General features: G+C 39.3%; 2 protein-coding genes across 2 annotated transcripts; both read left to right on the top strand.

The window, feature by feature from the left end:
- The first annotated feature begins 6,781 nt into the window (after positions 1-6,781).
- LOC147828028 (olfactory receptor 51I2-like) lies at positions 6,782-12,967 on the top strand. The gene is made up of 2 exons (XM_087211403.1): positions 6,782-7,003; positions 11,533-12,967. The coding sequence occupies exons 1-2, from the start codon at positions 6,782-6,784 to the stop codon at positions 12,532-12,534; spliced, it is 1,224 nt and encodes a 407-aa protein (XP_087067529.1). The 3' UTR covers positions 12,535-12,967.
- A 354-nt stretch (positions 12,968-13,321) lies between these two features.
- On the top strand, positions 13,322-20,025 carry LOC101697584 (olfactory receptor 51I2-like). Its single transcript, XM_087211404.1, has 2 exons — positions 13,322-13,381; positions 18,997-20,025. The coding sequence occupies exons 1-2, from the start codon at positions 13,322-13,324 to the stop codon at positions 20,023-20,025; spliced, it is 1,089 nt and encodes a 362-aa protein (XP_087067530.1).
- Positions 20,026-20,284: the final 259 nt, after the last annotated feature.

A 20,284-nucleotide genomic window follows, 5' to 3' on the forward strand; every position in this document is an offset into this window, starting at 1 on the left:
TTTGTTTCATTTTTGTAAAAATCTTTTTGGTTTCTGTCTTTTCCTAACTATAATATTTTGAAGATAACGATAGATAGTATAATAACTATTGTTATTCTCTTATTATTTGGTTATGAAATTTTATTTTCTCATTAAAAAGAAGAAAAAAATCTACCCTCCTTACAAAATTTTAAGTACACATACAGTACTGTTAATCAGAGGCCCCAGGCTGAGTTGCTTTTTAAGAACTGTCTGCTTTCCTGTCCCATATTATGTGTGTTTAGAGCTGGTCCAGAGAGAATCTGGGGAGGCTCAGAAGTTTAGTATGCTCTGGATCCCATATTGAGGGGAGGACTGGGCCCTGGGATAGGATTTGAGGGCTCAGAGTCATATTCTCTATTCTGCCACTAGATGGATGACTTTATCTAATTCACATAATCTCTTGGGCTAATACAGTGGTTGGACTGGATAATCTCTAAATCCCAGCCCCATTCCACACGTGATATTCTTTGAATTCCATTAAAAAGTCACAGACATGGGGTGGGGATTTAGCTCAGTGGTTTCGCCTCCTGCTGCGCAAGCGCAAGGACCCGAGTTTGATTCCTGGTACCAAAAAAAAAAAAAATTACAAAAAAAAATCACAGACAATCAAAGTCCAAAGGGGCTGATACCCTTGGGCTTCCTTGAGAACTGCTTCTGCCCACAAGGGACAGTCAGCTCTTCCCCTGGGGGCATACTTGCTGTCTCCCAAACACGGCGGCATATCTCTACTTGATCTCCAGCTCACTGTTCCTGCCAGGTTGGGCTCTTTCCAAAAACCAAAACTGCTCCCAGAGACGGGATTTTCCACCAGAGGAGGTATTCACAAGCTCTCTAAAAGGAAACGGGGCCCAACAAACAGAGCAGATGTTCTGTGAGTCATCAAGTCAATTCACTCTCCGTAAGACTCATTTCCCTGTTTTCTCCAAGGATAACTGTGTCTGCTTCTCAGTGCTTTTATGAGAACTGTGTGCAATATAAGCATTGTGCCACATTTAGCATAGTACTTAGTACACAGTATGAATTCAACAAATATGTGTCATTATTATTACCATGGAAGGGAAGGAGGTAAAAATCCTTGCTGCAAGACATGTGGGAGAATAAGAATGTGCACTGGGGCCACGACAAGCAAGTCACACGGTTTTACTTACCAAGTGAAATGAGCTAAGAGCTTGAGATTTAAGAATGAGTCTCTCAGCCAGGAGTGGTGGCATACACTTGTAGTCCCCACACTCTGGGAGGCTGAGGCAGGAGGGTTGCAAATTAGAGCCCAACCTGGGCAATTTAGTGACTTAGTGAGATCCTGTCTCAAAATAAAATTAAAATAAATAATTGATAATTTGAAATAGGAAAAGGTCCAAAGGTGGAGGGGTGGCAGGAGGGGAAGGGGAAAGGGAAGAAAGGAGAGGAAAAATTATGAGAAAGAAAAAAAAATGGAAACAAAGTCTGTGTAAATAGGGAAGGGTGGAGGGGGTGAAGGGAGCACAGGGAATGGGGAAAAAAATAAGAACCAAGATACATCATGTACAGGTACAAGCAGCCAATGCTAAATGTAAATGTATTGTATACCTAAAATGCACCAATTAATATATAAATTTTAAAAACCACCAACCAAAATAAACTTCTACTACTATAAAAAATTAAAAATTAAAAAATAAATAAAAAGTGGCTGGGGATGTAGCTCATTGTGAAAACATTGGGTTCAATCTCCAATATTACAAAAATATCATATTCTCTCTCTCTCTCTCTCTCTCTCTCTCTCTCTCTCTCTCTCTCTCTCTCTCTCTCTCCAGGACTAAGGCTGTTATATGATGAAAAGGAAAGAATAGCCTGTGAGGGAGACGGGATGAAAATGATGGCTGACCTGTGCCTTGGAAGAGGAAGGCTGACAGAAAGAACAGATTCTAGAGTTTTCTCAGGTAAATGTGGCTATGTCAGAAGATGGTAAACTAAAGAAGGGACCATAGCAGTGCTTATCCCTCTTTCATAGACCAGGGTGCTGGGAGAATATTTGCTTTTTTGTTCCTAATATCTAGAAGCGTTTCCTGGACTCCTCCGGGCATTTGGGGAGCTGAGGCAGCTAACCCAGACAACTCCTGCTAAAAGTCCTCTAAAACTGGGAGTCTCAGGCAAGTGGTCACTGTGGTGAGGACATCTTTCCCAGTGAAACAAGGTCTCCAGGGACTGAGGACCATAAAAACACTGCCCTGTTCCCAGCCATGTTTATGTTGGCCTAGTCAGTGGAGGGCACCAGTTTAGGTAGCCAGTTCCCCTTGAGAGCCACAGTCCAAAGCTTCCTAAGGACTAGGACAGCTAGGACAGCTCCCATCTCCCAGTATTTCATCTAACTCCTGTCTCCAAACCGCATCATTTATCCCAGACCCGGTTGATAAGAAAAGAGAAGAACATAAATTTCCTTGTTTCTGGGAATAGAGATTTCCCTAGGATTTTTTTTTTTATTATTGGAGGGAAAGATTTATACTCAATATATATTTACAATCAGATTTTACCAGCATCATATGTTTTAGATTCTTTCCAACAGCCATCACCACTCAATTCTCTCAGCTGGTCCCAAAGTTAGTGCCCAGGACCCATCTCTTAATTCCAATCAATTATAAACATTCGGGAATCATGCATAATGTTCCATGCTGAAAAATGAAGGAAACACGAAAATAAACAATACTGGAAGCTATAGTGGGTGACATGTAAAACAAAATTTATTAACAGCAAGCCCTCTGTGCCCATAGAGAGATTTATATGTACAATGGCTACACAGAGAAGAGAGAGAGAGGACCAGCAGCTTTACTGTGGGAATGTGAGAGAGATCCATGAACGGATGATATTTAAACTGAGGCCAGATTGGTTTGAGGGCAGTAAATGAAGAAAAGCAGAGGGGCTCTAGAGAGACATGGTTTCATTTCTCCTATGACTGACATTTTTAGATTCCAAATGTGAGATCATTCAGTATTTCTCTTTCTGTGCCTGACTTACTTCTCTTAGTGTATCATTCTCCAGGTTCATTTTTCTCAAATGATTGAAATTTCTCCTTTGAAAGGCTGAATAATATTCTTCTGTCTGTCATACTTTTATTATCCATTTATCTGTTGAGCTGGACACTTAGGTCAATATCATATGATGACTGTTATTCTGCACAGCAAAATAATTTTACTTCTTCCTTTCTAAATTGGATACCTTTTTGCTTTCTTGCCTAATGTCTCTGTCTAATCCTTTTAGTACTATATTGAATGTAAGTGGTGGGAGTGAGCATCCTTGTTTTATTCCTGATCTTCAACGGAATGCTTTTAGCTTTTCGCCATTGAGTATGACACTAGCTGTGATTTTGCCATATATGGTCTATATTATGCCAGTGTGCCTCCCTTCTGTGCCTTCAACATAATACCCTTATTTTTATATTTTTTATTTTTGCTTTCCAAAATGTTACCATTGAGGAAACTGGGTAACGTACATGTGGGATCTCTTTGAATTAGAAGTGCATAAAAATCTACAGCCACCTCAATATAATAAGTTTTATTTTTTAACCCTTAAAAGCCTTAGGTTTCATTATAGGCCATTCAGGATTTTTTTTTTTTTCTGTAAGTGAAAGGCAGTCAACAAAGAAGCTACTAAACTGGGGGAGAGGAAGTTAATTTGAAGAAACATATTCATGGTCTCTCTGGTAGAGTGAATGTAGAAATAGAAATGGATAAGATAGCAGATGAGGAGGAAGGAAGCTTAAAGAGGGCCCATTTGATGGCTTCCTTTTTCTTTGTGAAGATAGGGGTAATAACAAATTAGCTACTGAGTTTAGAGGGAACAGGTTGAGAAAAATGGTGATGATCTAAAAACTGAAAGAAAAGAATCCCAAGTGGTGTTAAATTCTCACCTCAGATTTTTTGTTTAAATTTTCAAGTTTATGTGATTTTGATTTTTCTCTAAGTTTACTTATCTCTTCAAAAAGAGAAATATAAATAGGCTGAGACCAAGTCAGTCAGGAAAGTGAGGCCAAAACAAAAAATAAGAATGAGTCAAATGTGCCCGCAGAAAGCAATTGTAGGCTCGCCAGCATTTGTTGTTATTTGATTTCTTGATGATAGCCATTCTTTCTGAAGTAAGATGAAATTTCAGCGCTGTTTTAATTTACATGTTTCTAATGGCCAGAGATGTTGCACATTTTTTCATATATTTTTTGGCTATTTGTACTTCTTCTGAAAAGTGTCTACTCATTTCAGTTGCCCATTTTTGGATTATGTCTTTTATTTTGAAGGATCTAATCTTTTTTTTTTGAGTTCTGCCAAAAAAATTTTCCCACATTATAATTTGTCTTTTCACTATGTTGGTTGTTTCCTTTGGTGTGCAGAAGTTTTTAAATTCATACAATCCCACTTGTTGATTCTTGTTGTTATTTCTTGTGCAATTAAGGTTCTGTTCACAAAGTCCTTGCCTATTTCTATGTCTTTAAGAGACTGACCTATTCAACTTCCAGCAGATTGTTTATTTTAATATTTACATCTTTGGTTCATTTTGCTTTTATTTTAGTACTATATGTGGTGAGAGATATGAGTCTAGCTCAGTCTTTTGCATATGTATAGCAAATTTCCAAGCACCATTTGTTTCAGAACCTCTTTCCTACAACATAATGCTTTTTGCCCCCTTGTCAAAGATCAGACGATCCAATGTGCCTTTTCTGGCTCCTACTTTTTGTTTCATTGATCTTTGCATCTGTTTTTGTGCCAGTACCATGCTGTTTTTATCCCTGAGGCTTTGTAATATAACTTGAAATCTGGAATTCTGATGCCTCCTGCTTTGTTCCTGTTTCCCCGGACTGGTTGTGCTATTCTGTGTTTCTTCTAGTTCCATATGAATTTTAGGATTAGTTTTTCTAGTTCCATGAAGAATGCTGTTGGTAGTTTAAGATTGCATAAATCTACATATCAGTTTTGATAGTATGACCATTTTGATAACTTGTTCTGCCTATCCAGGAACAGGAGATATCTTTTCATTTCCCCTGTGGGGAAAAAGGAATCCTCCTTTGGTTGGTGGGAATGTAAACTAGTACCACCACTATGGAATCTCCAGTGTGGAGGTTCCTCAAAACACTAATAATTGAAATTTTATTTGGCCCAGATATTCCTCTTCTTGGTGTATTCCTCAAAGAGTTAAAGACATATGTTGCAATGATACACGCACACACACACACGTTTATAGCAACACAACTCGTAATAGCTAAATCTTGGAAGAGGTCTATATGTCCATCAACAGATGAACAAACAAACAAAAAAAAATGTGATATTGCCCACAATGAAGTTCTTCCCTGCCATAAAGAAGGATAAATTTGAGTCTTTTTTAAGTAAATGAATATACCTTTAGATGATAATGTTAAGTGAAATAAATCAAACAGGCTTAAATATTTCATAGTTTATCTTATATAAGAAACTAAAAGTATAAATAATTTAAAGAACAAAGTAAAATACAGATATAGGAAACAGGAAGATAGAGCTTTTGAAAGTTGGAAGAGAACGAAGAGATAGGTAAGGAGTAAAAATGATTAATATGTGTTATGTACATGTACCAACTCCCCACAATGAATGTAATCATTACTTACTGAAAACATGTACTAATAAAAATTTAATTTTTAAAAAAATGAAAAAGAGTAGTTCAAGGTGAATCATCATAGTCCCATTTGATTTAAAAGAGCTGAAAAGGGCCAAGGATTTAGTTCAGTGGTACCGTGCCTGCCTCACAAGCACAAAGGTCCTTAGTTCAATCCCCGGTACCAGAAATAAAAGAGCTGAGGTCAGAGCAGTTGTGGTAGTTCTGTAGGAAATGAGAGACAGGATGGAGAAGAAGCTTGGATGTGGGAAGAAATAGACTGAAGTATTTGAGTCTAGGTCAGACTAGATTGTAATTCATCTTCCCATTGTCCAAGTTTTCTCCTTTTAGAGCCTTCTTGATTCAGTAGGTCAGTGCCAGGCTAGCAGCACGGTCAGAATCTGTTTGTTCTAGTCTGGGGATTCATTCATACTCGGTCCTGGTATCTGTCCCAGAATGAAGCTGAAAGCTCAGCACAGGGTCTCTGGGCCTTTCAGAAATCTATCCTCTCTCCGCTTCCTCTCAAGCTTTCCCTGACTCCCTCAGGCCGAGTAGGCCACTGCTTGGCTCTCAGCCACATCCCTCCACGTGCCTACCTGTGGCAAAGACTGCAAGCTCCTGCAGGACTTGTCCTGAAGTCTGGGCTAGAGGCTTCAGAAATACTTCCCTAGAAGGATTTCAAATTCAGCTGGGCCACTGAAGCTGAAAATCTCAAGACAATTTAAATTTGATGGGACATTGTAGAGTCTAGTATTCTCTAGAACAGACTCCCTTTTCCTCTTATGATTTAATTCCTCCAAACACTTTGCTTTTAATTTCAAAGCCATGCACAACTTTCGCACCCTCCAGGGACCTGAGTGGAATGACTCCTCTGTAGCTCAAGCCTGGTCTTCCCTGGAGTCAGGTGACACTGTCAAAGGACCCTGTGCAGTGAGATAAAACTCGGTCCCACTGCTGCAGACAGCTTGTGCTCCTGCAAGACGTGAGGGTCAGGGCAGCCTGAGACAATAGCCAAGGTGAGTACCTGGGTCTCAACACATCACTCCCTTCTCCCCTTCCCAAACGGGTGGCTCCAATCATCTCACCTCCAAGCACCTCAGATGACAACATCAATTGGAAAATTGGAAGGGGCTGGATATAAAGCAAATGAAAGAGAAATACTCAATCGGGAACAATGAGAGATGGTGCTATCCTAAGAGGAGATGATGAAAGAACTTGCCTTCCCACAGTCCTGAGAGTTACACGTCAGATGAAAACTAGGATCCCAGACCATATTTCCAGGGAGATAATGCCCCTCAGTCTCTGCAGGGAGTGTGGATGGGATGATGTGTCCAGTTCTCCTCCCGTCTGGATTCAGAGGTCGCCTGAGCAGCAGTTCAGCAGCTCATCTGACCTTGTCTGGACTGGCATTTCTCCGTAGACATTCCTTCCAGCGTGGAAGCCCATCAGGTGACTTAGAACAAGCCTGATTGCCAGAACTCTGGAAATAAAGTACAGAAAAGAGCTGGGTAATCACACCTTCCTCTAATAGCTTGCTCTCAATACTGTCCGTCTCTCATTTCTGTCTGGCATCTTGGGGTCCAGCGCTTTGCGGGTAGAATTTTTCCAGAAAGAAGTCTGTCTTCTGCAAGAGTGGAAAGCATAGTGAAGGCAAAAGAGTTTATCACTGCTCTTCATAAAGCCATCCTGTTTGCAATACCACTCTTCAGTCTTGTTCTTATCAATTCTAACTTTGTCCTTTTAGAGGGGACTGTGGTGTAGCCTCTCTACAAGAAATGGAACTATTTCTGCCAGTTTCTCACTATTCTTCCTATTTCCACCTATAAACCATATTATTTGCACCCTTTATATCTCATTCTATTTTTTGTGAATTAATGATCTTTTAGTTTTTACTATCACTTAAATTAGATTTTTGGAGAGTGGTGATAAATTATTTACACAAAGCTCCACATCTAACACTTTCCCTGAATGTTGTTACTTGTTATAAAGGAACACTATTAATCTTAGTAATATTTTGTTATGAAAAATTTCAAATATATTCAAAATTAGAGAATACAACAAAGGTCTATATTACCATCTCCTATTGCCATAATCATCAGTTCTTAGCCACTTTTGTGGCTATAAGTGTCCCTCACTTCCCAATTATTTCTGAGTGAATCCAAGTCTTTATCTCATTCTATATTTTAAAAATATTTTCAGAGAGTAAAAGACAGCTACAATATTATAATCATATCAAAACATCATAAAAAATTCAAGTAGTGTTTCTATTCCCTTTTCCTAATTATGGTATAAAAGTATTTTTCTTTGTTATTCACTTTTTATATTTGCTATGCTCAAAATAAGATCCTAGCAAAGTCTATACATTGCATTTCATCAATATGAGTCAAGTCTTTGTAATCTACAGCTTTTTTGTCTTCCTTTTTTATTTTTTATAATCTGTTTGTGGAAAAAAAATTGGCATTTTTTCTCCTCAAGTGTGCTTTAACTTTTTTTTTCTGACTGTATCTATTTGTATGTTTTAACACATCTACTTGCCTGCTATCTCTTCTACTTCTTGTAAACTGGTAGTTGATTATTAGTCCAACATTATTATGGTAAAATATCCAGTTTTCTCTCATTTTATGATGCTACTGACCCTTGATTTTTTTCCATTATTTCACTGAGCTTAAAAAAATACTTAATTCTATTATTTTTATTAGATACACAGCTTCTTTAAAGAGAATATTTCCCTCATTAAATTTTTTGTTTATGTCATGCCACAGGTTATAGAATAAGAGCAAGTTGTTTGACAGTTTCCATAATACTGAGTGCCTAGTTTCAGTGACCAATGAGGAGTGAGGATGAGCACACATTTAATGTGTTCCAATCCATTGTACTTATTATTCTTATTGATGTTTAGTTACCTCATGGAAGCCCCTTCAAGGGGACTTTTTTGTCTTTTTAAAATGACTTCAGTTGTTTTGTATTAGTTCCCTGTTTTCTAGTATTGAAAGATGTTCAACTTCATTTGGGGTATTTTCAGCACAAAGTTTGAAATCAACCATTTGTCGACTGATGTCTGACACCTTTCAGGAGACACAGTAATTAAAGACCACATTTTTTAAAATTAATTAAGTTTATTGGTACATTTTCAGTATGCACAATGATCACATTCATCATAGGGAATTTGTACCTGTACATGATATATAAGATATATTCTTCTCCCTGCTATTCCCCTCCCTTTCCTTCAACCCCTCTTCCCCTCCTTATTTACAAAATCTTTGTTTCCATTTTTCCTTCTTTTCTTGTTTTCTTCTTTTCCCTTCCTTCCTTCCCTCCCCCTTCCATAGTCCCTTTCACATCTGAACATTTTCTTCCTATTTCACAATATCTGTTATACATTTTGGTCTTTATTAACACTTTCGGTATCTCACATCAGAGAAAAAATGCAATATTTATACATTTGTGCCCAGTTTATTTCACTTAAGAGTATGGTCTCAAGTTGCATACATTTACCTAGAAATCTCTTGAGTTTATCCTTCTTTATGGCTAAGTAGTATGCCATTGTATAAAAAAAAACCCACATCTTCTTAATCCATTCATCCCTTGGTGGTCACTAACAGTGAAGAGACAACCTACAGTGTAGGGAAAAAAAAATTTTCCACCTGTTTCCCAAAGGACTATCTAGAATATATAAAGAACTCAAAAAAACATACCCTCCCCCAAATTTAAAGACCCAATCCAAAAATGGACATCTAAATGAATACACACTTCTCAGATGAAGAAATACAGATGGAAAACAAATATATGAAAAATGTTCAACATCACTGGTCATTCGAGAGATACAAATTAAAACAATCCTGAGATTCCACGTCGTTCCAGAAAGACCACATTTAAGCAGCAGGGTATTCCTTGTTGCTGAGATCACACTGCTGCTAATTCTATCTAACTACTTTTGTTGTTGTGCCATTTTAATTATCTTTATTATCAATTCCACATTTTTTGTACTGGAGATTGAACCCAGGGTCTCCTACATACTAGGCAAGCACCCTGCCAGTTAGCTACAGCTACAGCCCTGTTTTTAAAACTTAACTTTGAGATGCTGTCTTGCTAAATTCCCCCAGGATGGCTTCAAGTTTGTAATTCTTCCTCAGCCTCCCATGTAACTGGAATTACAGGCATGCACCACCACACTTGGCTCTATTCTCTACATTTCTGAGATTTTTAAACAATATACCTTTTTGTGCTATAAGCCTTTTTTGTTTTATACTGGCCTTTATTATTTGCATTATTATTTTCTTTGGTCTAAAACTTTGATTTACATTTCCTCTCTTCATTATCAATTCATTTTTACCCTCTACTAACACAAATTTTAAAGTCACACTTCTTTTAACTTTTAAAAGTATTTAGAAAATTTTATACAGAACTTTTATTTCCTTTCCTGTTATAATTCCTTGCCTCAAGGACTATTTTAGCATATTGTTAACTTGTTTCGTCCCTTTTAATTTAAAAAGATATATATTTTTCATTGTTTTTCACTCATCTTTCTGGTGCATCAGGGCTTACTATTTTCTCAAAAATAGTGGATGAAGAGAGAGACTGGAGAATAACTGAACAGACACCCTTGGCATCTGTATTCCTTAGAAATCTACTAAAATTACACAATAATCTGCCCTGTAGTGATACCTATGCTTCTGATCCACCCAGCAGAACATGTGGCCAGTCTTGGCCATTCATTTAAAGTAAGCAGATAACTTTGCCCAGATTTGACATAACTGCAAGCCCCAGTGATCTCAGTAAATTCTACTTTACTTCACAAGTTTATTTCACTTGACTTTTAAATTTCTGCTAGAGAAAATTTGAATAACTGTTTCTATAACTTTTTAATTGCCCTATGTCTTGACTATTAGTTTTATTTATTTGCTTATTTATTACTTGCTTTGAGATTTAACAATATAACAAGTCCATGCTATCTACCTTTCATGCTTCCCCAGAATGGTTACAGTTTATTTCCATGAACTCGCCATTTGTTTTAAACAGATTATTCACTGGGCTTTTCAGGAATCCCTCACATATTTTTAAAGAAAAGTCGTTCTGTTCAGTTGTGAAGAGAATATGATTTCACACAATTAGAATATACATTGGTGATCATGTGTTTAAGACAGAGTTACTCCCTATTTTTCTTTTCGGTGCAAGAATATTTTTTTTCTTAAATTCTTTTATTGGTACATTTTAGGTATACAACACATTTACATTTCTCATTGGGAACTTGTACCTTTACATGATCCATCTTGGTTCTTATTTTTTCCCCATTCCTAGCCCTCCCTTCACACCCTCCACCCTTCCCTATTTACAAAGACTTTATTCCCATTTTTTCCATTTCTCATCATTTTTCCTTTCCCTTCTTTCCTTTCCCCTGCCCCTCCCACTACCCCTACCCCTTTGAACCTTTTCTTCCTATTTTGCATTATCAATTATTCATTCTAATCATTGGTACATTTTAGGTAGACAATATAATGACATTCATCATTGGATTTTTGCACCTTTACATAGTCTCTCTTGGTTCTTATTTTTCACCCTTGCCCAGATCTCCCTTCAACCCCTTCAGTCCTCCCTATTTACAAAGATTTTGTTCCTATTTTTCCATTTTCTCATATTAATCCCATTCCCTTCTATCCTTTCCCCTAGCCCTCCCACTTCCTTCCCCTTTGCCCCTTTACTTCCTATTTCACATTACCTATTATACATTTTAGTCCTTATTTACACTTTCAGTTTCTCACAATAGAGAAACTATTTGGTATTTATACATGTGTGTGCTATTTATTTCTAAATCTACTTCACATCAGTCATATTTACCATTGTGCTTGAAACTCTGTCAGCAGATATCAGTACTGTTTGTTTGCATTTTCTGATAACTTTCTCTTTTCTCTCTAGATATATTACTAGATTGAAGAGATCATATCCTCAGTAGCCCTCAGCTGCTTCCCCAGGAGGGTCCCGCCACAGTCCCACACAAACATCTCCTTCTTCCAGCCACCTGATTTCCTCCTGATCGGCATCCCAGGGCTGGAGGCTGGTCACAGCTGGATATCCATCCCCTTCTCCTCCATGTACACTGTGGCGCTCACTGGAAACTGCCTCATTGTCCTGGCTGTGAGGAAGACCCCTTCCCTGCACCAGCCCATGTACTACTTCCTGTCCATGCTGGCCCTCAGCGATGTGGGCCTCACCCTGTCCACACTGCCCACCACTCTGTCTGTGCTCTGGTTTGACTACCGCTTCATTGGCTTCAATGCCTGCCTGGTCCAGATGTTCTTCTTGCACTCCTTCTCTGTGCTGGAGTCCTCTGTGCTCCTGGCCATGTCATTTGACCGCTTTGTGGCCATCTCCAACCCCCTGCGCTATGCAGCTGTTCTCACAAATAATGTCATCATCAAGATTGGGATGGCCACTGTGACTCGAGCCACTCTGTCCCTCTTCCCAGTACCCTTCTTGCTGAAGCGGCTGAACTATTGCCCTGGCAAGATCATCCTGTCACATTCATTCTGTTTCCACGCAGATGTCATGAAACGGGCTTGTGCTGACATTACTGTCAACATCCTGTATGGGCTATATGTGGTTCTGTCCACTGTGGGTCTAGACTCCTTGCTTATTGTCCTGTCCTATACCCTTATCCTTCATACAGTGATGGGGCTGGCATCTCCCAAGGAGCGGGTCCGAGCCCTCAATACCTGTGTTTCCCATATCTTAGCTGTGCTGGTGTTCTACATCCCTGTCATAGGTGTGTCCATGATCCACCGCTTTGGGAGGCACCTGTCCCACCTTGTACATGCTCTTGTTGCCTATGTGTACCTGGTGGTGCCTCCTGTGCTGAACCCCATCATCTATAGTGTCAAGTCCAGGCCCATCAGAGAGGCCTTGCTCAGAGTGTTAAAGCGAAAGTCATAGCTGATAATGCAAGATGATTGCAGGATTTAGGGACTGTAAAGCAATTAGTAAAGAAATAAACAAATAAACAACAAAGCAACCTCTGAATGGATAAAATCCTATCCATAGTCTTCCTCTCAGCATCCAGGAAAGGAGATGTCAAATTGGAATGAAAAATTATTACTGTTATTATTTTGTGCTGAGGGTAAAACTCGGGGCTTCACATGTACTAGGCAAACACTCTGTACCTGAGCTATAACGCCGAAAATTTGTTTTCATTCATTAATCACCTCATTTATCACATGTATTTTCTTAATGCCAATGTTTTTTGGTCCTATGCTAGGTACCAGGAACACAGAAATTATTCCTACATTGTCTTGTCCTTCAAAAGCTCAAATCTGAGTACATATGTAAAATATATAAACTGGAAAGTCTTTGGTACACTATAATAAGTACATTATTAAATGCATGTGCAGAGTCCTGGGTTAACAGAGGAACAAGTTATTTATCTGTATATTCTGTATATGGTAACTTCTATGATTATAGTACCTAACTTATAGTAATATAAGGATCATTTTGCATTAATTAATATAGAGTATAATATATAGGAAATGTTAAATAAGATAGTCTGTTCTTTTTATTCTATTAATCATCCATCTGAACAAATGTTATTAAAATTCTGAGACTTCCAACAATTGAGTTCTGGGACCAACTTTTACTTTGAGAATCTCACAGTCCATTTTTAGTAGAGAGATAAATAAGTGAAGAAGTAGAATAAGAAGTAAAAAGTTATTGATATCAGCTAAGAATGGGGAAAACAGTTCAGGAGTTTTCTGAATGCTCTCATTGGGCTCTTGAAAAAGAAGAGGTATATTATGCAGATGATAGACTGTAGAGTGTTTTGGGGAAGTAGAGAAATTGTAGAGGGAGAAGATATTGTAAATTGAGAGAGGAGTATGCTGCTTGAACAGGAAAGCAAGTGATCAGGTATGACTGGAGAGGACAGTGAAGTTGTAGGGTGGAGGACAGAGGGGAAGGTCGGGCTCACACAAGTAGAACTTTTCCATTCTGTGCTGAGGAAACTGGATCTGCATTTGAACACAAGCCTGGTCTGCCTCCATGGGCCATGCTGCAATCTGAAGGGCAAATAGGATCCTAAAAGAATCCTTGTTCTTTTAAATAGCATTTAGTATCATTTTTGCTGTATTCTCATGGTGATGAATTTGCAACCACTTCCATGTCCAAGAGGTTTTTATCCTACTTGTATACATACCTAGTAAGTGTCATCTTAGGACTTGATAAACACTCCACACAATGTCCTTGTCCACTGAGATATTACTGATGTCATGGTTCTGTCATAGGGCAGCAAGTAATCCAAATAAGCAAAATAATCCAAACAAGGGAAATATTATAACTCCCAACCTGCTAGATATCTGAAATGCCAAGTTTGCGTCCTCTAAAATCGAAGAGTGAATTCTAGGAACAACAAAGATTAAGAGTAGGAAGAATTTATTGAGAGAAAGATAGCTTCTGTCTAAGAGAGACAGAAGGGGAACCAGAAGGTGGGTTGCCTGCCCACCTCAAAGGTGTTTTATTGAGCAAAGCCATGAGGTTAGGCAGGTACAAAGTGAGACAAAACCATAAGATCCAGTGGAAAATCTCAAGGTGGGCATGAGGTGGTACAAAACCATCATCAACCAATAAGTTTACAAGTATAGTATCCCAGGTAATATTGATTAAATGGAAATCAATTGGGGGGGGGAGCTAGTTACATAGCAAGCACAGGAGGATTTCCTGGAAGGAAAGGACTAGCTAGGGAAGGTTTGGTCCCCAATTAAGATGCTTGGTGTCTATTTAGAGTATCAACCGCTGCTATTCATCCCTAAGGAAAGTATGTGGGTGTAGTAGTTTGTGGGTTTTTTTATTTTTTTTTTTTAGTAGTTTGTCTTTTAATGTTAATCTTCAGTGAATGTGCCTCAATTGTTTTCTGTGCTGAGGGCCCAACCATGCCCAACTGCCTTATGGTTTTGTAACTCAAATACCTAAGCTGCCTTCACCACAGACAGAATCTGCTGCCTACCCTTCTCTTTCCCTAGGCCCACTGCAAGCTGGCAGCCCATCAGGTTACCTGATGGAGGGATCAAGAAATTATTTCTACGGGTACTATGTGCTGTCTCTGAAATCCAAAAACGAGTGCTGAACCTCTTTCTTGACAGTGGGAGATACCAGATAAAATAACTTTTCCTTACTTTGGAAAAGTGTGCAGATAGAATAAGGCTGCTAAACCTATAAAACCTTTACTGATGTTGCAACCTGAAAAATTTCTGAGGAGTTAATCAAAATTTCATATTAATGGAGAATTCAGAACATTTCCTGCTTCCTGATTTCTGACATCTTGGTCAGCAATCTCAATGCTCATATTCAAACATCCTATTTCTTCCATTTTTAAGCTCTTTGAGGACATGTTTTCCCTTCTGTGACATAGCCATTACTTCTTTCCTCAGGACCTAGTGAATCTTTAACCTAGTTATTAGCTCCCAGCAGTCTGACTCCAGGGTTGTCTAACTCTGCCTCCTTCCAATAAATAGAAAGATACGCTTTCTAAAAGTGAGGGGCAGAAGTGAAGATGGAGCACTGCAGCAACCAAAATTGCTGAAAATTTGTCTTAGAGAAGGCTGAGCCTCAGAGTTCTGAACATCCGTGCCTCTAACCTCTCTGAAGTTAACTTTCTCCTCACTGCTCCTTCACAAGCCATCGCATCTACTCATCTAATATTCACACCCCAGGAGTGAGCCTGAGCCGAGAGATTTCTCTATGAATCAAAGCCTATTGTGCCTAGAGATTGGCTGCATTTTCTTGCAGCAGAATAAAGAAGAGCACCTTGCTGTAGGGGATTCCTGGGCTTCTGTGTGATGTGGCACAACCGTGCAGCCTAGGGCAGCAGCCAGGGTAAGTAACGAGGGCCACACTCAGATCTCTCTATTTCCAGAGTCCTGGAGGGCTCCTCCTCACCACCCCCTGAAGAAGAGTCAATGAAAAGAAAGTGGCAGAAAACAGAAATAGCCTTAAATTTAAACTAGTTAAAGCAGAGGATAAGTTAGAAATTATTGTGTAAGTGGGTGTGCAGAGTTTCTTAAATGCATGAATTAATAAAAAGAAGAAAAGAAAACTGCTTAAAGTTTGAGAGCAAGAAAACTTTGGGGCAAGTATATTCAGAGGAATAAGATTCTGATGTGTGGTTTTATTTGAATAAAAGAAGTTAGGTTATTTTTTAAAAATCAAAGCAAAGTAAAGTGGGACAGTAAAAAAGAATTGTATCTTGGAAACATTGAATCTTGCAATCACCACAGGCCAGAGTTCAAAAGATAGGATCCATTTCAAACCCCTGATTTTACAGATGAAGAAACTGGGGACAATGAGGGAAAATGAGCCTGATGTTCTTCACAATCTTTGACAGTAAATTTTTAAAAAAAATATGGAGGGGAGAGGTTTAGGAGAAAAAGAGGAATCAAGATATACCATGTACAGGTACAAATTCCCTTTGATGAATGTGATCATTAGGTATATTTAAATTTTACTGATAAAATTAATTTTTAAAAATAAGGTATTTGGTACCAAACAGAATCATGAATGACTTATCCTACCAATAAAACAGATGCCTCTATATGTAAAAATGGAGAAGGTGGGACCTACCTTACGACATTATATCAGAGCTGAGGAACAGTATACTAAAGTTACACTGTAGTACACATGAAAGTTATTTAGAGTGCAGTACTACTGAATTCATTGTTTATCAAAACTTGACCAAATTCCTAGTATGTGCCACATATGCACAGCATATACAACAATGTGATAATACTGCTGAATCTAGCAACTTCTTTTCTGCCTCTGAGCAACCTCTTTTTAAAAGCTGAAATTCATTTATTCTGCCTCATGCTTTTGGTTAGAGTCACTTCAACAATTGAGAGGCCTGAGGTTGTTCCAGATATTCCAGTCCCAGGTACTTGTGCGTGCCAGTACTGAGCTCCAGATAAAGTTGCAAGAGGAGGAGGGTAGAACATGACTGTGAAATTCCACAGAGCAGGGGTGAGCCAATTTAAAGGTGGTGTTTTAAGATTAAGATGATTACACCGTTTGAGAAATATGTGGGGAGTGTTGGGGAGAAGAGGGGAGGTGGTAATGTAGATAGAGGGCAAGGATGACAGCCAAGCAGCTGCCTTAAGAAACTATAGGAGAAATGAGGATGTAACAACCAAGTATTGCACAGCACTGGACAGTGTTTCTCAAAATCTCTCACTATATATGACCCATTTTTTCCTTACAGTTATTCTGAAATGTAGACCCTGAAGGATGACTATTCCTGCTTTAGGGATGATATAACTGGTGTTGAAGGACTGACTTGTTTATGTCACTCCTCTGCATAAAATCCTTCAATGGTTTCCTCGTGCACTAGAATAACATCCATTTGATGTGGCCTACACCCTCTTGTGAAGCAGCACCTGCCTAACTTTCCACTTGTATTGCACGCCAGCCCACCTCTTGCACAGGATTTATTAGCAATTCAAATATTATTTCAGCTTTTGTGCCCTGTCTGCACACTTTCCTTGCTTTTAACATGGCTGCCTCCTCCATTTTGACCTTAAGCATCATCTTCTCAGAGAGTCGCTCTTCATACAACTTCACCAAGTCAGCCCCCTGTGCCACACCCTCCATATGTTAACCTCACCCCACACACTTTCAGCTCCCTTTACACCACTGAATGCATTTTTAATTTTAAAGTGAGTTCTTTCCTTGATATTTTCTATCTTTCTCTTTAGACTGTAAGATCCATGAATATAGCAGCCATCTGGTTTTGTTTGTTAACACATAACTCTTGCATACTGCAGTGCCTAGAATGGAGTACATTCTAGGTCAACATTTGCTTGTTTGAGTGAATAAATAATATAATGAATAACCAAGTCTAGAAACATATAAAGGAAAAGGAAGTAAAAATGAGTTATGGTCCCCTGGGCTTGGAATACTAGGATCAGTGGCTGGTTTATAAGAGGAGGGAAATGAGGTCTAATCCCAGGCAATCATGTGTTACACACCCAGGTGATTTTGACATAACCTTGAGTTATGGGTGACTGTGCATAGAAGAGGAATTTGGCTAAATTTCTGAACAACAGGTTTTTATTATATCAATAAGAAATTTCAAATATTTGATTTATCCATACTCTACTTTAGAAAGTCCGGTGGGAATACCCACAAGACAGATGTGATTTTACAGCTTGCCATCAAATGAACTGTGGGGGGTTATGGCTGGTGAGCATTTTCTTATTGATTCAGTTTCTCTGTCCAATATATCTTATATCTGTGCTCTTCCTCCGTGTTCCATCCCTACATAAATATAGTAACAACAAAGATCATGTCTGCGGTGCTAGGCCCTTTAGACAATTTTTCACACATTTTGTCTCTCAGAAGAGGCCACTAGAAGAGTACTGGATTTGGAATCAGTCAGAGATGGATTCAAACTTCAAGACTGCAATATTAGGGGCCTGGGATTTAGCTCAGTGGTTTTGCCCCCTGCTGTCCAAGCGCAAGGACCCAAGTTCTATCCCTGGTACCAAAAAAAAAAAAAAAACTGCAACATGCCAGCTGCTACAACTCCTGACATTCAGTTTCCTGACCTGTACAATGGAAGGGAAAACATGGCATTGTTCAGGGTCTCTATTAATTCTAAACATTGAGAAATGCAGCATAAAATGCTTAAGCATAAATTATGGAATTTATTATGCATCAAAATTGTATCATAGGAAAATTAAGGGCAAGATAAACAGACGACCTCAAGAATAATTGACTTCAGAAAGGGGAAAAGAGCAATTACTTGCTCTCTCACACACTTGCCTTTCTCAGCTTATCTAATTCAATTATTTTTATCTCTTTCCAAACAGGCACTTTCCACTTTCCTCTATGCACATGGAAATAACACATCTTCAATTGGGGCAAAAAGTAGACACAGGCTAGATTCTCTGAACTCCAATTGCAAGTTACTAACATGTAAAATTTCATTCCACCAGTTTACACTAGATGTCAACCTTAAAAATGATAACCTTTTTTTTTTGGTACTGGGGATCGAACTCGGATCCTTGTGCTTGTGAGGCAGGTGCTGGAACCACTGAGCTAAATCCCGGGCCCCCCAAAAATGATAACTTTTTGATAGATAAGATTATGCGGGCAATACCGAAACAACCCTAAGGCCACAAGCCTGTGTTTGAAAGGGGCTGATATTCAAAAGGGAGTTATGATTATTTTTATTATAATATAAGAAAACTTAGGCAATTGCACTAGCACACTAGTGAAATAGAACATAACAGACTAGGTGGAAGTTTAATTCTCTTCATTATTATGCTTTCATACATATCAATAAATGATAGAATCAATTATGAAACTTGATTTTAAGCTTCTAATTTAATACTAACTTGTTCTTTTCTGACATCCTAGATCCTTTCAGTCTCTATAGAGATTGAAGAGATCACATTCTCTAGAGCCCTCAGCTGCTTCCCCAGGAGGGTCCCGCCACAGTCCCACACAAACATCTCCTTCTTCCAGCCACCTGATTTCCTCCTGATCGGCATCCCAGGGCTGGAGGCTGGTCACAGCTGGATATCCATCCCCTTCTCCTCCATGTACACTGTGGCGCTCACTGGAAACTGCCTCATTGTCCTGGCTGTGAGGAAGACCCCTTCCCTGCACCAGCCCATGTACTACTTCCTGTCCATGCTGGCCCTCAGCGATGTGGGCCTCACCCTGTCCACACTGCCCACCACTCTGTCTGTGCTCTGGTTTGACTACCGCTTCATTGGCTTCAATGCCTGCCTGGTCCAGATGTTCTTCTTGCACTTCTTCTCTGTGCTGGAGTCCTCTGTGCTCCTGGCCATGTCATTTGACCGCTTTGTGGCCGTCTCCAACCCCCTGTGCTATGCAGCTGTTCTCACAAATAATGTCATCATCAAGATTGGGATGGCCACTGTGACTCGAGCCACTCTGTCCCTCTTCCCAGTACCCTTCTTGCTGAAGCAGCTGAACTATTGCCCTGGCAAGATCATCCTGTCACATTCATTCTGTTTCCATGCAGATGTCATGAAACGGGCTTGTGCTGACATTACTGTCAACATCCTGTATGGGCTATATGTGGTTCTGTCCACTGTGGGTCTAGACTCCTTGCTTATTGTCCTGTCCTATACCCTTATCCTTCATACAGTGATGGGGCTGGCATCTCCCAAGGAGCGGGTCCGAGCCCTCAATACCTGTGTTTCCCATATCTTAGCTGTGCTGGTGTTCTACATCCCTGTCATAGGTGTGTCCATGATCCACCGCTTTGGGAGGCACCTGTCCCACCTTGTACATGCTCTTGTTGCCTATGTGTACCTGGTGGTGCCTCCTGTGCTGAACCCCATCATCTACAGTGTCAAGTCCAGGCCCATCAGGGAGGCCATGCTCAGGGTTCTGAGGAAGAAAGGCCAAGGCTGATGACATTTAGAACATAATAGTATCTCAATAAAATAAAAGAGACTGCTGGTGCTTTATGGGAACCAGTTAGGTTCAGCACACTCTGAAAATCCCTATCCATGCTAAGATAGGAGAAAGACTGTCAGGTTTATTTATGTTGCAGTGTTAGGCTCAACATTTACTTTGTAAAGAAGCAGTGATGAAAGTCGAAGACTTATAATTACCTAAAATGTGATCCTTTATCTCTAGAAATTCATAGTTATATGCCAGGTAAAAGGCA

This window comes from Heterocephalus glaber, unplaced genomic scaffold (genome assembly GCF_053883595.1).
Source record: "Heterocephalus glaber isolate CG9 unplaced genomic scaffold, H.glaber_assembly_v1.0 deba00001428, whole genome shotgun sequence".
Classification (NCBI taxonomy): Eukaryota; Metazoa; Chordata; class Mammalia; order Rodentia; family Bathyergidae; genus Heterocephalus; species Heterocephalus glaber.